Below are 11,564 nucleotides of genomic sequence, written 5' to 3'. Positions count from 1 at the left end.
GAGGTCAGAACGTGGTGTAGGACACCAGCTGTGAGGAGAAGAACTCGCTCGATTTTCACCTTCTGAAAAATAATGAATGCTGCAAATGGATCTGTTCTTTATTCGTCTACCAGTTAATACACTAAAAATAATAAATAAATATAATCCGCAGGTGATTATTTTATTAGATTCATCAGCTTCAGTGTGTTTAATAAGGAGACTCAGGCTTTATTCATTAATCAGCTTTATTTCTGTTTCATGTAAATCTGTTGTGTTTAATAACTGAATGGAAATGTTGAAATGTTTCTGTGAAGAAAGCGGTGGTGTTATACGCAATATAAAAATATATTTTTTAAAAATAGTACAGCAGAATACTTCAAATAAACACAGGAAGGAGAATTTGTAAAAATATAGAAAATTTACCCAATCGTTTTTAAGCCAAACTTCAGTAAGATATTTACAGGGAATGTAAAAGATGAAGTTTCCTCAGTGTCTTCTTGTTTTAAAGGAATAAACACTCCAGATGTTCGTTATATGAAGAAAACAAACAGTAAAAATAATAAAAAATAATAACCATGCAACAGTAAAATGATGTAAAGTTAAAATAATAGAGATCTTGATATGTTTCATGTGAAACAGACATTATCTAGGAGGAAATCCGGACACGATTCTTACTCCACATCACCACAGGGAAACGTTACACTAGTCTACATTTTATTATAAAAGAACATTAAGAATAAAAATGAACAAATTCATGAGCTAGCTACAGCTAACAGGCTAGCTAGAGTTCATCAGCATGAATTTACTTTAGAATTATGAGAATAAAGAGCTTTATGATGGAGTCATGTGTCACTGAGGCTTTTTATTAAGAGCGTTTTTATTTTAATTTAATGTTTAATGACTCATCAATTAATTGGCTAGCAAGCTAACGTTAACTAGCTTACTAACAATTTCCAGTTAGCTGTTAGCTAAGTAACTCATTTGAAGAAGTGTGGTGGTTTAATAATTTCATTATTATTTTAGTATAATAACTTTTTGGCTGACATAATAAATAATTATCATATTAAAAGTGCTTTTTTTACTGAGTATACTGTGAATAGGAGAATCCTACACCTCCATGAGAATAGTCACGTGATGAAATTGTGGTCAGTGATTGGTCAGTACAGTAAATGACCCAGCAGATGGTGCAGCTGAATTTTTTTAATATTATTATTATTTTACTCTTAACTTGAGTGAGCAGAGTTAACTTAAAAATGATTATTCAACATGCATCATATTCAGTAACGTTAAAAAATGAGATACAAAAACAAATAAACACAACGCAACTACCTGATGGCCGTTACGATGTGAGATGGACGCAGTGCAAACACACACTAAAGCACAGAACATTCAGTTTACATTCAGGAAGAGTTTTAGACTGTAAAAGTGTTGTTGTTGTTCTAGTAAAAAGCTCAGGTCAGTGTAATTGAAGCCAGCAGGTTGAGGAACAACTCTGAAGACACTGTTTACTGAAGCGCTGAAGCACAAGTTGTTTGAATAAAAAACCCTTGAATTGTTCTGTAGTTAATTTAACATCATTAGTCTGAAACTGGTCATTTAAGCTCAGTGACTCGAGACTCGAGTTAATTATTTAACACTTAACACTCGGTAAGTAAGACTCGTGTGTTGATGACTTTTTGTCCACTGACACACACACACACACACACGGGACTAGTGCCAGTGTGTTTGTTCTCACTGTTAGAGATGTTCATGTCAGAATACAGACTCTGTGTGTGTGTGTGTGTGTGTCAGTGGAACAGGACTGTGTGAGCGCTGTAAGATTACTGAACACAGCAGGTTTTGCATCATCTCCATCTTCAGGCTTCATAATATTGTTTCTTGGTGACGGTGGAGGTCACTCCTCTCTGCACCATCTCCACCTGCCGTGTGACGCTGCCACTGATCTCCGTGTGCTGTGTGACCTGTCTGCTGGACATCATCATGCCATCTGAGAGGAGACACACACACACACACATTAGACACAAATAAATGTTAAAATTCTTTGCCTTTCTCTGAGTTATAAAGCTGTGATGTAACGTTAAAGACTCTCTTCTCCACAGATAAATACAGTAATTATATTACAGTAATAATGTTACTGTTAGGAGAATTGGATAACAGACAGACAGGCAGTTAGACAGACAGGCAGTCAGACAGACAGGCAGGCAGATAGGCAGTAGGACAGGCAGGCAGGCAAACAGACAGGCAGGAAGTCAGAGAGACAGACAGACAGTCAGAGAGACAGGCAGACAGACAGTTGGAGAGACAGACAGACAGGCAGGCAGTCAGAGAGACAGACAGACAGTCAGAGAGACAGGCAGACAGACAGTTGGAGAGACAGACAGACAGGCAGGCAGTCAGAGAGGCAGACAGACAGTCAGAGAGACAGGCAGACAGACAGTTGGAGAGACAGACAGACAGGCAGGCAGTCAGACAGTCAGAGAGACAGACAGACAGTCAGAGAGACAGGCAGACAGACAGTCGGAGAGACAGACAGACAGACAGACAGTCAGAGAGACAGACAGACAGACAGTCAGAGAGACAGACAGACAGGCAGAGAGATAGACAGACAGGCAGTCAGTCAGACAGACAGACAGGTTACCTGGTGTGATGAAGGGTTCAGTGAACATAGTGTGTGTTGTCTGTGATGTGCTCTGTGATGGCAGATTAAACACTTCTCTTCTCATTACAGACTGACCGCTATACTGACCCATAGAACCTATACACACACACACAGACACACACACACAGACGCAAAGAGAGAGTAAGGGAGAGAGTTTAATAATAATGTATATTGTATAGTGTCTACCAAGTTATCATATCATAGCAGATTACATACTGTGTTCAGGGGCTACTAAGTGTGTGTGTGTGTGTGTGTGTGTTTGTTTGTGTGTGTGTGTGTGTGTGTGTGTGTTTGTTTGTGTGTGTGTGTGTGTGTGTGTGTATGTATCATGGTGACCATGGACAATCAACTGTCCTTTTCCTGTCATGTTACTAATGTGACATGCTCATGTTCTTCTGTACAACATCAGAAGGATTCGGTCATTCCTATCCACACAGGCTACTCAAGTAATTGTTCAGTCTCTGGTCATTTCGAGACTGGACTACTGCAACTCTTTACTGGCAGGTTTTCCTCTGAATGCAATTCGTCCACTGCAAATGATCCAAAATGGAGCTGTATGGCTTGTTTTCAACCTGCCTAAGTTCTCCCACACCACCCCACTGCTGCGTTCCCTCCACTGGCTTCCAGTAGCTGCATCAGATTTAAAACACTGACCCTTGCCTACAAAGGACCAAGAATGGACCAGCTCCATCTGACCTCAAAGATCTTATTACTCCTCACACTGACCTTCTCTCCCTCAGGTCCACTAGCACCACTGGACTGGTCCCACCATCTCTCAGGGTCAGAGGTAGGTTTTCTCTGTTCTGGCACCGAGGTGGTGGAATGAACTTCCCCTAGATGTCCATACAGCCGAGTCACTGACCGTCTTCAAATGACGTCTGAAGACCTACCTCTTTCTTAAACACTTAAACTAGCTCTTACCTTTCCCTGTTTATGTATTGTTATATGTTTTTTTTTAAATAACAACCAAAAAAACCCACACCAACTCAGTTTTAGACTGATTGTATCCTAAGTCTGTAATCTACTGAACCAGTGTTAATGTATTCATTGGTAGAGACTTAAAGCACTTTTGTACATTGCTCTGGATAAGAGCATCTACCAAATGCCAGAAATGTTTGTGTGTGTGTGTGTGTGTGTATGTGTATATGTGTATGTGTATGTTTGTGTGTGTGTGTGTGTATGTGTATATGTGTATGTGTATGTTTGTGTGTGTGTGTGTGTGTGTGTCGTACCATCCTGAGACTCAATGGTGATGATCCCCTCTCTCTCTGGCCCGAAGCCTTGTGTGGTCTGAGCCTGAACTTTAAATTTATATGGCACATTTTCACTGAGGTCAGAGACGGTCAGTGATGTGGCCGAGTTCCCGCTGAGCTGGAAGGAGCGCTGATCTCCTGCAGGAAGATATGAACAAACATTTTCATCATTCTCAAAAAGGTGAAAGGTTGAGGTGACCGGATCTGGAATATAGCAGACAGAATGGATTACTATGTTAGACCCTGACCTCCTCCATGCAGCTGTTCACAGGTGACCACATAGCCCAGGATCTCTCCGTTGGGTTTCCGTGGTTTGTCCCAGCTGAGCTGGAGAGTCTCTGGACTTAATGCAGTGAACACCAGTGGACCGGGGGCACTGGGAGTGCTCAGAGTGAACGAAGACCCTGAAAACACCAGCATGTAGGGTCAGATTCTGCAGTATGGATGTATCGGTAGGTAAAACAGCACCACCATGGAGACTCTTTCACCTGGTACAGGGCTGAGGGGACTCTTAGGGTCAACAGCAGACTCGATGGTGATGACTCCCTCTCTCTCAGGACCCCAACCCTCCTGACTCTCAGCTTTCACCTTGAACAGGTACGATTGGTTGGGCAGTAGGTCCTGAACCACCACAGAATTCTGTGCAGAGTTGTTGATGTCTATGCGCTTCATCTCACCTGCAGAGATTGTTATGCAGAAGATCACACATGCAGCATTACACTGAAGATCTGGTCCAGGCTCACACACACATTTACTTCAAGACTACGGATTGAATGGACACTCAGCAGAGTTACTGACCTCCATTGAGAAGCTGGTAGAGGACGCAGTATCGTAATATTGGCTTTTCGCAGTGGGGCTCCTGCCAGCTGACCTTCAGTGCTGTTGGGCCCAGAGCCGAAAAGACCAGCCTGCTTGGGGTTTCAGGAACACCACGTTGCAGCCGAGTATCTAGGAAAACCATCCAGTCCTTCATAAACATCTCAGTTACAGCATGAGAGAAGCTTGAAATGGCTTAGTGAGGCAAGCCTGCTTAACTAACCACATGCTAGTTAGGACATTAAACATTCCCTGTGTCTCCTCAACATCTGGTTCATGGCATGAAGGTTTTGAAATTAAGCCACAGCACAGAATTATGAACAAACAATCTTATAAACAAGAACTTCAGGGCTAATCCAGATCTGGGAATTTTAAACATTATGGTTCTTATGGCTCCTGGGATTGCATTTATCAACCAATCCAAAGAGGAGTTTCTGCTACAAGCTTTGGACTCCATCATTTGGATTGGTTGCTTCCATATCCACTCACCCTGGAGAACCCTGTCCAGGTTCTGCAGAGCTTCGTTGATGTCGTCTGAGCGATTGTGAAGGCGGGAGTTCAGGCTGTAGCTGGTAGTTGTAGTCTGGCTGAAGCTAGAACCGCCTGAAAGTGCGCCACCACAGGCCATGGCAGGGAAGTGCACGGCAGGATGGGGTAGGACAGTGACAGACAGACATGGCAGTGCATGGAGGAGAGACATGGCAGAGCAGAGCGAACGTTACGGGAGGGGTCAGTGGGAGTTTGAGCGATAGGCAACCAAAGGTTCCTGCCAAAAGCTGTAAAATTTGGCGGAAATTATTTTAAACATGGAAAAATGCCTTTGAGCTGAAGCATGGATACACAAACACATACACACCTTCAGACAATCACTTACTTAGAATGTCAGAGAATCCTCCAGTCAAGTCACTCATCACGATGGAGTCTCTTATACCATCATTATCATAATAAGTCCTGTTTTCAGAGCGTTTCCTCAACATCACATCCTCTGTGTGGATGTCATGCTTGCGAGGCATAGATCCTCCTGGAAGACATTTGAAACAGAACACACTTATTGGTTGTTAATTACATTTACGATGGCTAGAACTCCAATCCTTCATGTGGAATATGAACCCCAGACACTTCATCTTTCCAACTTTAATCTATCAAACTCTGGATGCTTAAAAGTCAGACTAACTAATCAATGCAGAGTGGCTATCTTCAACATACAGCTCAGTAATCAACAAAGCTTCAAAAATTCAGACCATGTGCAAACCTTTGTTGGTTATGTAAGTTGTAGTGGTCTCCACTGTCTGGTTGGCTCCACCAGGGCGAGGTGAGAGGCTGTAGCTCGTTGAAGAAGTGCTGATGTTACGTGACAGAGAACCACTTCCACCTGGGAACAAGAACCCTTGATCCCACTTTCCATTCATGATCTGTTCTGTAGATACATAGAGGGGGAAAAATAGCATTACCATAAAGAAAATAGGATGAATATCCAACTATCACTGGGTAGAGATCAGACTTCAAAACCCAGAAACTTTGACTGTTCTCTCTGTCATGTGGAACAGACAGTTTCCATATTGCTGTAGACAAGAAGAACCTCCTTTCTCCAACGGCAGCTGTAGCATCAGCAGGATTTGTACAACTAGTGACAGAATTAGCAGATTCTCTTGGGTGAAAGCCAATACAGTCACCGTCTGCATTCTCATTCTCACCAGCTATGGGTCGCAGAAGGTAGTTCAAACTTACAGTATTCCGCTCCACACCAACCCAAAGCATGGCAGCAGCATTCTGAGACAAGCTAGCAGTCCGGAAGAGGTTTCACAGAGATTGTATAGCATGGCAGCAGAGTGGTGGCAGGGGTAGGGGTATGCTGGCATGCGGTCTAGCGGGGGACATGTTGAGATCTTCACCTTGTGGAAGGTTCTGGAAATGGCCACCTTGCTCAGAGTTCGCAAAACAGCCACCATGTAGAGGGTTCTGGAAAGAGCCACTTGGGTGAGGGGTCTGTGTCTGAGCAGAGGCCAGCAGATCATCACTTCCCAAAGTGCTTGTGCTTGTGCTTCGGGCGGGGATGATGTCAGCAGGCAGTTTCCAGGACACCGTACGGAGATCCAGGTCTGATCCCACTAGCTTAACGTGCTTCCACCGCTTGCCTTCAGTGTTCATGTGGGGGAAGCAAGCAGAGCATGGAGGACAGGTAGGTAGGCAAGCTATGGTTAGTAAAAATATTCAAGCGATAGATTGAGAAGGAGAGGAAGATCTTGATGCAAAAGGTCAGTGATTTAGCTGGAGAGCCTCAACGTTCATGAGCTAAAATCAACCCCAGAAGAACTTTAGCAGATAATAAAGAACAAGCCATAAAATCTCAATCCAAGCAATTTATTTTGTATAAGAGGATATAAGGCACTTTCTGAATCTTAGATCTTTCATATATGCTCAGGTCATGATGATCATGGTACATCATCCTGCTCAGAAGGTTCAGTAGAAAGTATAAATGGTGTAGGTGAAGGCAATCCAAAGGCAAGAAAAAGAGACCATTTTCAGAGGGGCAGTATTTAAGCAGAGTGTCTGTATTCAGTCACTCTTGTAAAAATTAAGGAGTTTATATAAATATTTAAGAATATTTAAATATTTTATGTGACAATATCCAAAGTTTGTGGCAGCTAAAGGGATGCTAACCATGACTGAAAACCAGCAAGGGCATGAAAGCATGCAATCTGTAGAGCTTTGCTCACCTTCAGAGAAGTCAGACACGCTGGGTCTGGTGCTGGAGGTAGGAGAACGAAGAACTTCATTACTGTACATGAGAAAGCTGTCATACTCATCACCTGCCTCGGCATCCACGATCGGGATATCGGGAATAATGGGAACTGGTGGTGGAAAAGATTTTGACAGGAAGACAATCAGAATCTCAGCCAGAATAGGTGTTTTGTATAAAACCCCAGGAGAAGCAGTGAGGTCCAAATTATAATCATGTATTTATCTAAAACATGAAGATCACAGATTTCTCCCAACAGACTTACTGGACATGGGTCTGAGAGGTTGGGTTGCCAGATTGATGGTGGCATCTCGGTACGGTCCCCAGCCCACCTTGTTGCTAGCACGCACTTTGTAGCGGTATGTCTGCGATGGCTGAAGGTTCTCAATAAGCAGCATGCGTTTCTTGGGGTTGTCAATCTTCACCTTCTTATCAGGTCCAATGGGTTCTAGATGAAATCACATCAGAATCTAATCCACAGGTGTGTCCAGGAGCAGACAAATATCCAAATGGATGATGTTGTTCACATGTGCACTGTACAAATATTGGCACTTACTGCTGTCCTCATTGATGGGAGTGTAGACAACCTCATACTCCGTGATCACGCCATTGGGCTCTGCTGGTTCTGCCCAGCTCAGTTGAGTGACCGTTTGGCCAATGACATTGAAGGCCAGACGGCCTGGTTCACTGGGAACTGCACAGAATGGGAATTGAACAAAGATTTCTGAACAGGACCCTAAAAATTTTACCTCTTTATTCTATTTCTCTTCCTCTCATTCCAATCATGTGACATTTTCAGAAAAGAATAGGAGCTAGCAGGCACAAGTTAGCATAATCCCAGAGTGCACAATGCTAGCTCCTATTGTTATCAGAGCATTTGACGGAGTTACACACCATCCTCAAGAGTCTGGCACTGGACGATATCACTGTAGTCGCCATCTCCCTGAGCGTTGTATGAGCACACACGCATCTCATAATCGCAGTACGGGTAAAGATTGGTCAGTTCAGCATGAGTATTTTTAATGTCCACAACCTGAGCTTCAGCTTCGGGGTCGCCGTAGATCCAGTACTTCACCTGAAAGGTTACACAGGAGGAGGTCATCTACATATGCAGTACAGAAACTTCATCACTTATCACTGTTACTGACTGTACATGTAATTACACACACACAAACACACGCAAATGTATATGTATATACGTGTGTGTGTGTGTGTGTGTGTGTGTGTGTATGTGTATGTGTATGTGTATGTGTGTGTGTACCTTATATCCTTTGGCTCCAGACTGAGGGTTCCAGTTAAGGTGGATTTTTTTAGGCCCTGTGGCTTTAGCTTCAATGTTAGTCGGAGCAAAGATTCGTCCAGTAGGAGACAAAGCTTTAACTGGAACAGATGCCGTGTTGTGTAAAAAGTCTCCTGTAACAAACAGAAATAAGGACAAATTATTAGGAACGTGTTTTCCTACAGAGTCGAGTGCAATACCACATAATGTCTTTATCTCTCAATAATGAGAAATGCAAATGAAAGTCATGAGGTCAGCAGATTCAGAGAAAAGTCATTCCTGACCTCTGGTATCAGTGATGTTGACCAGCGTGGTCTTCCTTTCTCGGAGCAGGCTGTTAGCACTCGGGTCGAACAGCTCCAGCTGGAAGCTCTCTGCTTTGGGCTGCATCTGCTGCGTACGCGTGTCAATCACGATGTTCTTCTCCGTCTCTCCCGGAGCAAACTTGACCGGGCCGGACAGATTGAAGCGGGGGGAGTTTGTTCGCCAGTTAACGGTGGAGGGGTGTTCCAGCCCCTGAGTGCGTATCACAGGGATGGTGTAGAGCGCATCCGATATATTGAAGTTCTGCGTGCTGTTCTTGAACATGATCACACTCGGCTCTAACCCACAGCCAGAGAAAATAATATTCAGATTAATATTACATACAGGGGAGGATGAAGAGAAGCACCAGGGACATCCAGATCATCTTTCTGAGCCTGAATCTCTTTAACTTTTGTTTGATGAATGAAACTTTCATTAAAAATCATTAAAAAAAATTCCTCTAACAGCACGTGTTGTTTATTCCTCTTATACCACTGCAATCAACAATTACTATTCTTAATTAATTTAAAAAAAAAGTCAAATTTTTATCCACTTTTAGTTACATGTAATACACAAATATTTGCGAATCAGGTTACTTCCTGTTGTCACTTCCATTACAGCAGCTATAAACTTTCTGTCTCTCTCTTTTCTCTCTTTTGAAGGTAACAAGTGCCGACACAGGAGACTCATTAATGTTACATAAACCTTGCAGAAATATTCAACATCTAAGTTCCTCGCTAGCTTGGCAGATGGTCTCATGCTTCAGATTAATATCTGACTTTAACATTTCATGTTTATTTATTCCTTAGTTGATTAATGTGAATATATCATTATTTCTTCTGCAGTTTATTTTTATTGACTATATTGGTGTGTTGACTTGTAGTGACCCCTCCTGGGTGTCGTGTGTCTGAACTTCACCTGGCTTGTCAGTGATGTTGATGGTGGTCCGTGGGTATTTGCCGAGTTTAGCGCCCTGACGAGGGTTGCTCAGATCCATCACAAACTGCTTGGGTTGTTTATCCAACAGGGCGTCTCCTTCTCCCAGCTCCAGAAGCTTCACAGGAACCATCTTCTGATTTTCTCCAGGCTGGAACATCAGATCTCCATCCACTGAGATGTAGTCCTGAGGAGTACAAACAAGTTTACAGTCATGAGACACATCAGGGCAGCAGATTGATATAAGCCTTGACCTTTGACCTTACCTTCTTGTCCTTGGCAGTCAGGTCGCGGGTGCAGTAGGTGACCTGAGTGCGACCGTCCTCAATGATGTCACGGCTAATTGGGATGTTAGCTACGCCATCTTGCCGAGAGAACGTGTACGAGGGCTGAAGAAAGGTCAGTATGCTCTTAGCTGCACACACACACACACACAAACATATTTCACTATTATTAACAACAATTAATACATCTACCACTAAATAACTCATATTTTTCTACAATATTTGCATATAAATACAAATTGCATATAATAACAAAACTAATAAAATTAATTTTTACGGAATTAAATTTATATTGTTGAAATATAAAATGTTCCACATGGCATGTATGTGTGCAGGTGTTATAACTTTAGTCAGTATAAAGGTGTGTGGGCGTGTCTTGTCTTAATCCCATCTCCAGTGCCTTCTTCCTCTTCTTTCCTCTTCTGATTGGCTAATTTTGATTTGTTTAGTTCATTTATTAATCTTGATATAGTTAATTTAAAGCTTATTGAGGAAAAGGAATGTTAGACACAGATAAATGCTGAAGTCTGTAGACTGAATTTCTGTAAAATCTCTAAATCCCTCAGAAGTGACCCAGGGCAGTGACCCGGGGCACTGACCTGGGGCAGTCAGTGACCCGGGGCAGTGACCCAGGGCAATGAGCCTCACCATGTTCTTTGATCACTGTGATATTGACGTAGCGTTTTCCGATGTTGGCAATTCCCACCGGAACGTCGACAGCTTCCACCAGCAGCTGTTTCTTATCATCATCCTCGTCCTTGATGAAGAGCGGCACCCGAACATCCACCGACTCCACACCCTCCTGCAGCTCCACCAGCCCCGTCGCCTCTGAGACACAAACATCCGTCACGGTCAGATCTTTAAATAGGTGAGGACTCACGTATTCTCAAAGCCTGCACGGTTCCTCTGGAAGCTCTCACCTCTGTCCGTGGCCGTGGTGTAGTACCCGGGCACCACATTCAACTCGCCGAATCTCCCAGAATGCACCTGTCTATCCGTCAGGTTGATGATCTCGGGGTAGCTGGAGCGAGGAGCCGAGAGAACCGTGTCCACAATCGTGTTGTTCTGCCTGACGAAGAGAAACAAATCCGAGTAGAACTCAGGATAGCTCTAATAAATCTGAGCAGTTTGATAACAATTTACTCATAACCTTACCTCTTTCCTGCATTCCTCTGTGTCCTGCAAAAGAATTTCATAACAATGGTCAGTAAAAGCACAAAATAAATCAAAAGATCAGAAAAATCAACACTTTTCCATCCTAAATCCCGATTTTAAAGAGGCTCTGCTTTGAGATCTCACCTGAACCTGGTTTTCT

The 11,564-nt window shown here is 43.1% G+C and overlaps 1 protein-coding gene across 5 annotated transcripts in view; it reads right to left on the bottom strand.

Moving 5' to 3' along the window:
• Positions 1-792: 792 nt before the first annotated feature.
• The window catches only part of itgb4 (integrin, beta 4), a 26,614-nt gene continuing 15,842 nt past the window's right edge, over positions 793-11,564 (bottom strand). For 2 of the 5 annotated variants that reach the window (XM_058389257.1, XM_058389259.1), the window contains 22 exons: positions 11,549-11,564; positions 11,405-11,428; positions 11,170-11,318; positions 10,898-11,077; positions 10,232-10,380; positions 9,948-10,152; positions 9,011-9,328; positions 8,709-8,860; positions 8,342-8,522; positions 8,004-8,141; positions 7,713-7,895; positions 7,425-7,559; positions 6,600-6,842; positions 5,960-6,124; positions 5,582-5,728; positions 5,197-5,310; positions 4,690-4,839; positions 4,380-4,568; positions 4,140-4,295; positions 3,871-4,029; positions 2,618-2,734; positions 793-1,966 (listed from right to left, as the gene is read on the bottom strand). The exon at positions 11,549-11,564 is cut by the window's right edge and continues 43 nt beyond it. In XM_058389257.1, the coding sequence (XP_058245240.1) occupies positions 1,836-1,966; positions 2,618-2,734; positions 3,871-4,029; positions 4,140-4,295; positions 4,380-4,568; positions 4,690-4,839; positions 5,197-5,310; positions 5,582-5,728; positions 5,960-6,124; positions 6,600-6,842; positions 7,425-7,559; positions 7,713-7,895; positions 8,004-8,141; positions 8,342-8,522; positions 8,709-8,860; positions 9,011-9,328; positions 9,948-10,152; positions 10,232-10,380; positions 10,898-11,077; positions 11,170-11,318; positions 11,405-11,428; positions 11,549-11,564 (3,401 nt within the window). In that variant the 3' untranslated portion in view covers positions 793-1,835. The remainder of the gene's footprint in view (positions 1,967-2,617; positions 2,735-3,870; positions 4,030-4,139; positions 4,296-4,379; positions 4,569-4,689; positions 4,840-5,196; positions 5,311-5,581; positions 5,729-5,959; positions 6,125-6,599; positions 6,843-7,424; positions 7,560-7,712; positions 7,896-8,003; positions 8,142-8,341; positions 8,523-8,708; positions 8,861-9,010; positions 9,329-9,947; positions 10,153-10,231; positions 10,381-10,897; positions 11,078-11,169; positions 11,319-11,404; positions 11,429-11,548) is intronic. The other 3 variants (XM_058389258.1, XM_058389260.1, XM_058389261.1) reach the window with 3 other exon arrangements.

The sequence above is a fragment of the Hemibagrus wyckioides genome, linkage group LG05, assembly GCF_019097595.1.
Source record: "Hemibagrus wyckioides isolate EC202008001 linkage group LG05, SWU_Hwy_1.0, whole genome shotgun sequence".
Lineage (NCBI taxonomy): Eukaryota > Metazoa > Chordata > Actinopteri > Siluriformes > Bagridae > Hemibagrus > Hemibagrus wyckioides.
This window is presented reverse-complemented; position numbering and strand designations above follow the sequence as displayed.